Source organism: Lithobates pipiens, unplaced genomic scaffold (assembly GCF_037356315.1).
Source record: "Lithobates pipiens isolate NorthernLeopardFrog02 unplaced genomic scaffold, aLitPip1_a1.2 Scaffold_18, whole genome shotgun sequence".
In the NCBI taxonomy this organism is placed as follows: domain Eukaryota; kingdom Metazoa; phylum Chordata; class Amphibia; order Anura; family Ranidae; genus Lithobates; species Lithobates pipiens.
The window spans coordinates 615,634,087-615,646,735 of NW_027507758.1; the positions used below are offsets into that span (position 1 = coordinate 615,634,087).

Genomic DNA, 12,649 nt, shown 5'->3' on the forward strand with positions numbered 1-12,649 from the left:
TCTCAAGGTCGGGGATCAGGTCTGGCTGTCCACCCTAAACCTAAAGTTGGCCTGTCCGTCTAAGAAGCTGGGTCCAAAGTTTGTGGGTCCATTTCCTATTGTGAGGAAGTTGAATGATGTGGCATTTGAATTGAAGCTCCCGGAGTCATTTCGGATCCACCCGGTCTTTCACGTTTCTTTACTCAAACCTACAGTCCCGGATTCTTTTGCTAATCGAAATGCCAACCCTCCGGAACCTGTGGTGATCGACGGATAAATTGAATACGAGGTCGAATCCATTTTAGACTGCAGGAGGAGACAGAATCAGACTCAATTTCTAGTTAAATGGAAGGGGTATGGCCCTGAGGAAAACTCCTGGGAACCGGAACCCAACATCCATGCAAAAAGATTAATCCTTGCCTTCAAAAGATCTCACCCAGATAAGATGGCACAGTTGGGCATCCGGAGGCTGCCCCTTGGAGGGGGGCAATGTCATGGTCGATCTGTTGTACCGATTGTACATAGGAAACCTGTCCGCAGGATTCCCTTGCGGAGAACTCGTCGGTATCCTTGGGCGCGCGTTAGCGCGAACGAACGCACGCGAGTGCACGTAGATACGAACAGGCGCACGCGGGTGCGCGACGGCACGAACGAGCGCACGCGGGTGCGTGACGGTGCGAACGGGCGCACGCGGGTGCGCGGGGTCACGAACGGGTGCACGGTTACCCGCGGGGGCACGCAGACTCGCCGTGCGACCGTTCTTGGCGCCCAAAGGGCTACTTAAGGAACCAGCTTCTGTTCCTTCTTGCTGTCCTGCCTACAGCGTGTCCGGTGATTCCTGCTATCTGTTTCTGTTGTTCCTGATTACCGTTACCCGGCCTGTTCCCGACTTCATTTGATTGCTGCCTGCCACCGACCTCCTGCCTGTCTGACTACGTCTCCGTCTCCTCCCGTGTACTTCTGCTGCCCGCCTGATACCGACCCAGCTTGTTCCCGACCTTGTCTTCTGCCACCCGTTGTTCCGGCCTGATTGCTAGTGCCTGCTGAAACCCGCTGACTGCCACCTGCTGTTCCAGCCTGACCACCAGTGCCTGCTGTTCACACGGACCTCTGTCAGCTGTTCCAGTCATCCACCTGTGCCTACGGTGTGACCGCATCCCCAGCTGCTATCGGGTATCTACCCTCCAGGGCCTCCGTGGATCTCTTGCTGCTACTGGTCCGACCTACTATATCCCGGCTTGGCACTTGTGCCCTCCGAACTCTTGAATCCCTGTCTCCACTTCCAGGGGCTCTCGAGCCGGAGGCTTACGAGGAGCCGCTCCCTGCATTCTGGGCTCTCCTACCAGGTACGTGACAGCCAGGCAGTGCGCACAGGGCCCACTAGAGGATGTCGGGCCCTCAGGCCACCCTGATGAAGTCTGTCTCTGATTGTTTGGTCAGAGACATTCACACCGGTGGCATGCTGGAGGTCATTTTGTAGGGCGCTGGCAGTGCTCATCCTGTTCCTCCTTGCTCAAAGGAGCAGATACCATTCCTGCTGATGGGTTAGTGACCTTCTATGGTGCTGTCCAGCTCTCCTCGAGTAACTGCCTGTCTCCTGGAATCTCCTCCATGCTCTTGAGACTGTGCTGGGAGACACAGCAAACCTTCTGGCAATGGCACGTATTGATGTTTCATCCTGGAGGAGTTGGACTGCCTGTGCAACTTCTATAGGGTCCAAACATCGCGTCATGCTACCAGTGGTGACACTGACCCTAGACAAATGCAAAACTAGCGAAAAAAAAAATTAAAAAAAAAAAAAGTACTCCACCTGTAAAACCATTCCTGTTTTGGAGGTCGACTCATTGTTGCCCATCTAGTGCACCTGTTGTTAATTTCATTAACACCAAAGCAGCTGAAACTGATTAACAACCCCCTCTGAGCAGTGCATTACGGCTCACCTGTGCCGATCTCCTTAGGAGTGTCCTCCTCTTTGAATGTCCTCGTCATTCCAGCCTCCTCCGTATATTGCTGATCATCCCTCACATACGTCTCTACTACTTCACCCTCAACTTTCATGCTGATCAGATCTTCACCCTAAATCAAAAGAATGGCAGAAAATAACATGCTCAATGATGCACACTCATAGCGACTTACTAACCAGGGCAAGGACCTTGTTTGTTGGAGGAGGAATGAGGAGAGAGCTTACGCTGAGCGAGTAAAACAGTTCAACCAAATAATGAAGTGCCACTTCCTTAGGATGGAAGGGATTATGACACAAAGAAGGCAAGAAGATGACCTCATTCATGTTCTGCAAACTTCAGCAGAAAAGACAACCAAGGCCAAAGTACCATCTTATTCCTATGTAGCACCAAAAATGGTTGCTTAAAAGAAAAAAGGTCCTAGTTCGGTTACCCTGCATGCCGAAGTTACATAGTTGGTAAGGTTGAATAAAGACACCAGTCTATCTAGTTCGACCTGTGTATGTGTTCATGTCGAAAATAATTTGCCATATATCTGTATACTGTTATCACTAAGATGCTCGTCCAAGAGTTTTTTTTTTAAAACAATGACTACTTCCTGCTGACACCACCGATTGTGGAAGGAAGTTTCCACATCCTTATCGCTCTCACAGTGCAAAACCCCCTACACAGCTTAAAGTGATTATAAACCCCATTCATGGAATTTGATCTGACCGCTTGCCGACCAGTCGCCGTCATTTTACTGCGGCAGGTTGGCATGATCCCGCGAACAGTCGTAGCGATACGTCGGCTCGCGGGATCGGGATAGCAGGCACGCACACACACCTGAGTCACTGCGGGGGTGCCGATGCTCGTGGCTGAAGGTCGCGATGATCGCTGGCCGTGAGCAATCACGAGCGCACAAGACAGAACACGGAAGTGTGTGTGTAAACACAAAAATCCTTGTTCTGTTCAGAGAGGAGTGACAGATTGTCTGTTCCTATTAGCGAGGAACCACGATCCGTCACTTCCTCTAGTCAGTCCCCTCCCCCTTCAGTTAGAATAACCTCCCAGGGCACACAATTAACCCCTTAATCGCCACCTAGTGTTAACCCCTTCGCGGCCAGTTATTTACAGTAATCAATGCATTTTTATAGCACTGAACGCCGTATAAAGGCCAATGGTCCCAAAAATGTGTCAAAAGTGTCCAATGTGTCTGCCATAATGTCGCAGTCACGATAAAAAAAAAACAAAAAAAAAAAATCACAGATCGCCGCCATTACTAGTAATAAATAAATAAATAAATAAATAAATATGCTATAAATCTATCCCCCATTTGTAGATGCTATAACTTTTGCGCAAACCAATAAATATACGCTTATTGCGATTTTTTTTTTTACCAAAAATATGTAGAAGAATACATACAAAATGTGCTTTAAAAAATAAATAAATAAAAAAAGGAGGATGTTTATTATAGCAGAAAGTACAAAATATTGTGTTTTTTTTTTTTTTCAAAATTGTTGCTCTTTTTTTTTAGCGCAAAAAATAAAAACTGCAGGGATCAAATACCACCAAAAGAAAGGGCTATTTGTGAGAAAAAAAGGACGTCAATTTTGTTTGGGTGCAGCGCCGCACGACCGCACAATTGTCAGTCAAAGCGATGCAGTGCCGAATTGCAAAAAATGCCCCAGTCATTCAGCAGCCAAATTTTCTGGGGCTGAAGTGGCTTAACACATATCTGTAGTGTTTACTTGTCTCTCGCCAAAGCGCTAAGTGTCATTTCTCTCTGGCGCTCCGTTCCTCGGTTATCAGCAGAGTCGCATGAGATAACATGAGTTCAAAATGTATTTATTGGGGAGGGAGATAATCACCTTTCACGCAGTGCAAGTCCAGTCTCTCTGCCCACCCCTATGTGCTGCTGAAAGATGAAGAAACATTTTCGATCTGCGCACAGGGTGTAGAAAGACAGCGGATATACATTATTTACATTATTTACGTAAAACTTATGTAGGAGGATTTGTTTCATCTCTATGTATCATCTGAGTCTATTCACTTCACTGGGTATATGTGAGGGTTTACAACCACTTTAAGGTTAAATTGCTTCGCCCCCAATTTCATTGAGTGGCCCCGTGTCTTTTTACACTCCCTTAGACTGAATAGTTTTCTTCCTAAGCTGGGATCACCATTGAGGTATTTGTATATCTCTATGATAGCTCCTCTCCGGGGAGAATACGTTTAATGCTTGTAGTCGTTCCTCGTAACTGAGCTCCTCCAGTCCCCTTATTAACTTTTTTGCCCTTCTCTGGACTCTCTTTAGTTCCAGCACATCCTTCCTGAGGATTGGTGACCAGAACTGGACGGAATACTCCAGATGTGGCTGAACCAGAGTTTTATAAAGTGGCAGGATTATAGGTTTCATTTCTGGAGTAAATTCCCTTTTTAATGCATGCTAATATTCTGCTTGCTGCAGCTTGACATTGCACGCTATTGCTGAGACTGTTATTTACTAGAACCCCCAGATCATTCTCCATCCTAGATTCCCCCAGAGGATCTCACTCTAGGAAGTAAATTTAATTTAAATTGTTTTAGCCCCCAAAGGCATTACTTTACATTTTTCAACATTAAACCTCATTTGGTGTGAAGTTGTTGTCCTACTAAGTTTTGCATCATGAGAAAACACTGAGATTGAGCTATTTATACCAACCCCTATAACATTTTTGAATAAATTAAACAGAATTGATCCAAGGACAGAGCCTTGGCAGTACTCCACTCACCACTCCAGACCAGTCTGAGTACACGTTATTTATCACTAACCTTTGGACACGCCCCTGTAACTAGTTTTCTATCCAAGAACAAACCCTATGGTCCATGCCTATAGACCTCAGTTTGTAAATTAAGTGTTTATGGGGGACTGTATCAAATGCTTTTGCAAAATCCAGATACACCCCATCCACCGACCTACCTTTACATAGATGGCAGCTCACTTCCTTGTAGAATGTTTACAGATTGGTTTGGCAAGAATGACTGTTCATAAACCCATGCTGATTACTAATAATGATACTGTTTTCGGCAAATTCTAGGATATAGTCCCCTATCATCCCCATCCAATAGTTTACATACTATTGAAGTTAGGCTGACTGCCTTGTAGTTTCCAGGAATATATCTCTGCCCTTTTTTGAATATTGTTACTACGTTGGCCTTTTACCAATCAGCTGGTACCAGTACTGTCAGTAAACTGTCCATAAAAATTAGGAATAGCGGTGTAGCTATAACCTGACTGAGTTCTTTTAGGACTCTTGGGTGTAAGCCATCTGGCCCTTGTGATTTATTTGTGTTAAGCTTTTCACGTCTGTGATGCGTTACTACTGATACACTCTTGATTACTACACAGCAACAGGTACACACTCACAGGAAACAGCAGTGATTCCTGAAGTAGAGGTTTCAGCAGAGTTCGTGTTCAGAAAGGAGCACACCTTCAGAATCCAGGAAACACTGCTCCCAACGGGATAAACTCCAATAGGGCAGGCACCCACAGTCAAAATGGCATCTGTGTTTCCACCACTGCAACAGCCCACCCATGGCTGCTAGTAAAAGTGTACAATTCCCTGTTTGCTCCAGCAATGGCTCTCCGGCAGGGCTTTGTAACTTCTTCACTTGTTATCTGCACTCAGCCACTGACACACAGCAAGACCCAGGCAGTCCCAGCCCAGAAAACACTTCCATCAATAGAATGTTCCCGCCACCACTGTCCCATATATGCAGCATGGTTCTGCCTGGGGGAAGAGAAGTTGTCAGGAAAGGCATGGCCTTGCAGCAGGAATTGCTCAGCAGAAGCGCACATTAACGGCACGTCGGCGTGCACACCTGTCACCAACGTTAGCGCTAAGACTTCTTGCTGTGCGGTCTGCAGCTTCTGTGTGTCCTGAAAACCATTATCTGTGCTAACATCTCATCTCTGACTTGGCTTGCTCTTACTAACCTTGTCTGCTTGATACCCTGACCTCTGCTTGCTTCTTGGACTTCCCTTCTGCCTTCTGCTCTGCCTGACCCGCCAGAACATTACCGACCCTGCCGCAGCCCTGCCCTGCTGGTCGCACCAGTTCCTGTTTCCGCTGCATTACAGTCCACCACAGTCTTGGTCTACCCAGCTCTACTGGTTTTCCTGCTGCATCTCCAGCCACGAGCACCCAGCCATACCAATACTGGACTGAACCCAGGCACACCTGCATCACCGTGCTTCTGTGGCTACTGTCTCAACCTCAGGGGCCCACAAGCCGGTGCGGCAAGAGAGGCTCTCCTCTACACATCAGGCTCACGATCTAGGTACATGACAGAGGTTGCGATGGTGTCAGAGGATGTGAACTGAAGGTTGCAGGCAAGAGAAGGTCCACGGTAATCCGATGCACCCACCCAAAGAAGACTACTCATAGACTGTAGCAAGCCACCCTGGAACCTGAAATCTCACAGCAGTACCAGCGCCGCACGACCTTTGGGCAATTGCACGAAGAAGCAAGGTGTCTCCAGGGCTTTACAACTGCCTCCAGTCTGAATCTAGGGACTGATGGCCCAACTGTGGCGCTGCAATGGAATGACCAGGCGAGATCAAGGAGAAGGAGTCATCTAGGCTACTCCACCATAGTAGAGTAATCTCAGCCGAGATTGGGCGGCAACTGCATACAGAACTCTCGCAGGCAGTGCTGGGGAGATTACCAGAATCTATATATCCAACCTGTTGTACAGCACTGCAGTTGATAAAAGGCAACAAGGCAAAAATCCATTAAAAGGAACAAAGAGAGAAAAAAAAAGTAAAAAAATAAATAAAGAGAGCAGAAAACATCTCTATGTCCTACTTCTTAAGCACTAGGCAAAAACATAAAAAATGGGTCTGTGTTGCAGATGAAGGGCAGTCATAGGGTCTGTTTTTTTTTTTTTTTTTACCTAGCATTCTATTCCTGCAGGTGGCATAATAAACCCATTGGTCACTATCTAAAGATCTGGCTATGTCCTTCAATGAACGGACGAGAAATATCATCTTGTAGAGTCCACACATCGTCTCCACATGTCAGTTTCAATCATTTTATGTTGCAGACCATCAACTACAGCTAGAAAAAGCAAAATCAGAACGGCGCCACAGTTTCAACAATAAATAATAGTGGTGCAGCTGCTATCCTATTGATGTAGTAATTAAAAATAAATTTGTTTTTAATGAACAGCTCTATGATCTCCTATTTAAAGCTCAGTATACCTATTGTGCAAAAAATGCATATATTACAAAGTGGAAATGTGTATAACAACCAATAAAACATTTTTTTTTTTAAAGTTTCATATGCATATCTCCTTTGTTAGTACAAAACAATATATCAATTATAATATCTGTAAAAATCAGTGATGAAGTTGCCGGGAGGATCACAGGGGGCTAAAAGACAGCAGAGGGGCCACTGGTAGCAAAAGGAAGCTGGAACGGAGGAGCGCCATATAGAGGAGCCTATGCCCTCTATGTTCCTCCTGCAGCCGCTGAATGCCTATGGGAGGGAGGGGAGAAGAAGGCATTCAGCAACTGCAGGGGAAACATGGAGGGCATCAGCTCCTCTATATGCCGACCCCTCCTGTCCAAGTGTAGAGGGGAGCTGCACTGGCCCCAAGGAGCATTGGGCTGGGTCGCAATGGCGACTCCTGCGACCCCTGTAGTTACACCCCCTTTACATGCATTTTTTGTAAGATAGAGCTTTAAATAGGAAGTGATAGCACTGTTCATTTCAAACTAATTTTGTTTGATTATTACCTCTACTCCACCTACCTGATGACGGTGAGGGATGGCGTGACCTTCTTGTGTGGAATCCCGGGAATACAGAGGACTGGGACATCTCTCTGGTGATTTTTTGTAGCTGGATGTCTCCACCATGATGTGAGAACTTTGATGTCTAACAAGGGCTGATTTCTCTGAAAAACATTTCCCGCACACAGCACAGGAATAAGGCTTCTCCCTTGTGTGAGATCTCTGATGTCTAACAAAGACTGATTTATTCACATAACATTTTCCGCAGTCAATGCAGGAATAAGGGCTCTTCCTGGTGTGAGATCTCTGGTGTTTAACAAGGTCTGATTTCTGTGAAAAGCCTTTTCCACATGCAGGACAGGAATGCGGCTTCTCGCCCGTGTGAACCTTGTGATGTCTGTAAAGACTGGACTTCTCTGGAAAACATTTTCCGCACTCAGGACAGGAATACGGCTTCTCCCCTGTGTGAGATCTCTGATGTCTAACAAGTTTGTATTGCTTTGGAAAAGATTTTCCACATTCAGAGCAGGAATACGGCTTATTTACTGTGTGAATCCTCTGATGTGTGTGAAGATGGGACAAAGAGCTAAAACTTTCCCCACATTCAGGACAGGAAAATTTCTCCTCCCCCTGAATTCCAGCACCATCCCTCAAAGTACGAGGTTGCCCAGAGTCCGAAGGATTTGATGATCCATCCAGAATGTGAAGTCCACCATCCACAGCTGAACTCATTGTCTTTTCTCCTACACAATCTCCTGTGATGTCCTCATCTTCCACTTTAGAGCTTAGAGATAAAGTGAGACGATCCTTTGAGGATTTCTTGATGGCGTCTCCTGGAAAAATATAAAAACATGATCAATAGATACAAGATGATTAGTTCACTTAAATCAAGATTCCATCTGGATCAGGTAGGTTTGAGTGACCAGATGTTCTCTGTATGACCCAACCGGCTGTGACTTCCCCTGGATCTGGAGTTTCCGACAGATGTTGGCTCAAACTTAGCTTGCATACACACAGTCACACAAATCTTGTCGCAAATTCCAAATGTCAAGAAAGCGGTGACGTACACCTCGTACAACGAGCCGAGAAAAATTAAGTTCAATAGCCAGTGCGGCTCTTCTGCTTGATTCCGAGCATGCGTGGAACTTTGTGCGTCAGAATTGTGTACACACGATCGGAATTTACGACAACGGATTTTGTTGCCTGAAAATTTGGGATCCAGATCTCAAATTTTGTGTGATGGAAATTCCGATGGAAAATGTCCCATGGCGCCTACACACAGGTTGGAATTTCCGACAACAAGCTCCCATTGAACGATTTCCGTCGAAAGTCCGACCGTGTATACAGGGCATTAGTCTTTAATATTGGGGGGGGGTCTGAGGGTCCCCATATTTTTGGAAAAAAGCTTTCAGGTTACGCAAACCCTCACAGCCAGTGGGCCAAGTTTGTGGGAAAGAGGGCCTTGTCCTCAACAACATGGGGGTAAGGTTCTTTGCTAGGATGGTCCCCCAGACACGGCACTACCCCAAGCTGAGGGCATGAGGCAAGGTATGGTTCAGGAGGAAGGTAATCTTGCGTGCCCCCCCCCTTCCTTTCTTGCCAGGCTGTATGCTCAATTGAGGGTTTAATATGTATTTTAAAGAGGATCCCTTTTTTGCAAGGGGTCCCCCATTAACATTAATGTATTTGCTTTGGTACATTTTTTCTCAGGGCAGTGCTCAGTCCCCCATTTGTTAGACCAGTGTTTCTCAACTCCAGTCCTCAAGGCGCCCCAACAGGTCATGTTTTCAGGTTTTCCATTATTTTGCACAGGTGATTTGATCAGTTCCACTGCCTTAGTAATTACCACAGCCGTTCCATCCGAGGGAAATCCTGAAAACATGACCTGTTGGGAAACCTTGAGGACTGGAGTTGAGAAACACTGTGTTAGACAACCCCTTGCCTATTAGCATAGAAAATGGCCATTACTAATAAGATTCAGCCCCCATTCATTCTAACAGGGTTTGGGTTCAGCAAGTTTGACCAAACACGCCCTGAAGCGGATCCAGGAACATTCAGCTCATCACTATACATAAATCATGTCTGAATAAATAAAAATTGTGTCTGCAGCACAGAGAAGGGGGTTTATCTGAGAGAAAAGAAGATCTAATATGCAGGACGGGAATCAGTACAAGGAGGTGACTATGATCAACCTATGACATCACTAATCTCCTGCCCTACTCTGGACCAATCAGTGTGCAGTAACAGAGCAGAAATAACAGAAGAATATATTATGGCCCACCTGTGCTGATATCTGTAGGAGTGCCCTCCTCTTTGAATGTCCTCATCATTCCAGCTTCCTCCGTATATTGCGAATCATCCCTCACATACATCTCTTCTACTTCACCCTCAACTTTCATGTTCATCAGATCTTCACCCTTCAACCAACAGAAGGCCATAAAATGACATTGTCAAGGACACACACCCCTGGTGACTTACTAACCGAGGTGAGGACCTTGTTTGGTGGAGGAGGAATGAGATGAGAGCTTACTTTAAAACAGGTAAAAAAAAAGGGCCGTGAAACAATTATCACAGCCTGCAATACCACTAGCCACCACTGAAGGGAGACTTCACCCAAATCTAGCTCACTGGTCACACAGAGGCATACAATCTGATGTAAGGGTTGTGGAGCCACCAAGTGATTTCTGATGCCGCGTACACACGACTGGACTTTTCGACAGTAAAGGTCCAACGGAACAAATCCGTCGGACAATTTGATCGTGTGTGGGCTCCATCGGACCTTTGCTGTCCAAAAATCTGACGGACTTTAGAAATAGAACATTTTTTTCACCGGAGCTCCACCAGACTCAGTTCCTATGGAGAAATCCGCTCGTGTGTATGCTAGTCTGACAGACAAAAACTGACGCTAGGGGAGCTATTGGCTACTGGCTATGAACTTCCTTATTCTAGTCCGGTCGTACTTCATCACGTTCGAATCCGTCGGACTTTGGTGTGATTGTGTGTGAAGTCCGTTTATTCGGAAAGTCCATCGGAACTCAGCCGAAAGCCCGTCGGGAAGACCGCCGGACCTAGTCCGTCGAAAAGTCACGTTGTGTGTACGCGGCATAAGAGTCCACAAGCTATACTATGACCTAGAATCTTGGTGTAATCACTTTTCCCACTGCTCACACCACACATATGACTTAGGGTAGCTTGCCAACACCTGGTTTGCTAGGGAACTACACACACACACACACACACACACACACACACACACTACAATATATGGTGGATTATACACTAATTTGTGTGCAGTTTCATACAGAATAATTAAAAACCAATAGCTTACACTGAGCATACAGACACTGGTAACACAATGCAGCAATCTGTCTCTAGGAGTATGAATTCTTAGTTTAGTACACAGAAGTAATTATTATTATTTTAAAATTATAATATTCCTTAAATTCTACTTCCTACCCCATAATTTGTAAAATATCGATATATCAGTATTTATGATGTGAGATCACATAGAAAATATCATCTTGTAGAGTCCACACATCGTCTCCACATGTCAGAGTGTTCAATCACTTTATGTTCCAGACCCTCAACTCCACCTACCTGATGATGGTGAGGGATGGTGTGACCTTCCTGTGTGGAATCCCGGGAATACAGAGGATGGGGACATCTCTCTGGTGGGTTCCCATTACTGGATCCATCTGTAGGAAACACACACACTGACTGAATACATTGTTTCTATGTATTTATCAGATGATGGGGGATCTAGGTGGACCCTCCGTACTGCTCTCTCCTTTACAATAAAGTCTCCTCTTACCCGGTGATGTGAGGGGCGGCTGATTGTCCATCATGACGTCCTTGTAGAGATCCTTGTGTCCTTCTAAATACTCCCACTCCTCCATGGAGAAATAGACAGTGACATCCTGACACCTTATAGGAACCTGACACACACAATGATACAGTCACCATCCAGACACATCCCTTGTCTGTTACTGGATAATGTCCCAGAATTCCCAGCACCGCTCACCTCTCCTGTCAGCAGCTCCATCATCTTCTTGGGGACTTCTAGAATCTTCTGCATGTTGTACCTCTCAGGTTTTAGGGAGTCACATGGAGGCACTGTGATGGTCATATGATCACCTGACTTCACAAGAGGAAATCTCTGTATTGAGGAACCAATAGGAATATCACATTAGAATCCCAGAATCCTCCTCACCTCTCAAGACAGGTCTGTGTTTTATTAATAGAGATAAAAGTGATGTCATGTGACCTCCCAGAATCCTCCTCACCTCTCCGGTCAGGTCTGTGCTTTATTAAAAGAGAAAAGAGTGATGTCATGTGATCTCCCAGAATCCTCCTCACCTCTCCGGTCAGGTCTGTGTTTTATTACTAGAGATAAGTGATGTCATGTGACCTCCCAGAATCCACTTTCGCCTCTCCGGTCAGGTCTGTATTTTATTAAGAGCAGGAGTTTTCTTTCTTAGAGAATAAGTGCAGGAACTCAACCATGCCCACCACACTCACATACCTGCCAAATGGCAGCAAATAGTAGCTCTTCACTCTGCATACAGCTCCTCCCTCCACTGCCCCCATCTTCTCCCCCTCCTTAAAAGCTCCACCATCTGTCATATGTCTTACCTTTGTTGCAATATTAAACTAAAACCCCTTTCCGGCTGTAGCACCTCCCAGCATACTATACTATACTACAGTCACTTGCATGGGAGATTATGCAGTAGGAGCATCAACAACTGGTCACCAGGGAAAAAATGGCGACCACAAAGGGTGCAACCTACCACGCACCCTCTCCTGCCCATGACTGCACTGAAACCTGGGCACCTGTTCTGTATCTTCCTTGTCCCTGTCCAGCACTCAGTGGGATCTGACCTGTTGAAACTACTGGGAGATAAGCTATCACTTGTAAACACAGAAGCTGGACTTCAGCGTTACCAAGTGATAGTGG

At 45.9% G+C, this 12,649-nt stretch overlaps 2 protein-coding genes across 2 annotated transcripts in view; both read right to left on the minus strand.

The window, feature by feature from the left end:
• Window positions 1-12,649, minus strand: part of LOC143986837 (uncharacterized) — a 548,778-nt gene that overhangs the window by 278,855 nt on the left and 257,274 nt on the right. The window lies entirely within an intron of this gene.
• The window catches only part of LOC143989274 (uncharacterized), a 59,498-nt gene that overhangs the window by 18,577 nt on the left and 28,272 nt on the right, over window positions 1-12,649 (minus strand). The window contains 4 exon segments of the mRNA XM_077489349.1: window positions 1,920-2,055; window positions 7,717-8,528; window positions 9,977-10,112; window positions 11,293-11,390. Coding sequence (XP_077345475.1) covers window positions 1,920-2,055; window positions 7,717-8,528; window positions 9,977-10,112; window positions 11,293-11,390 — 1,182 coding nt within the window.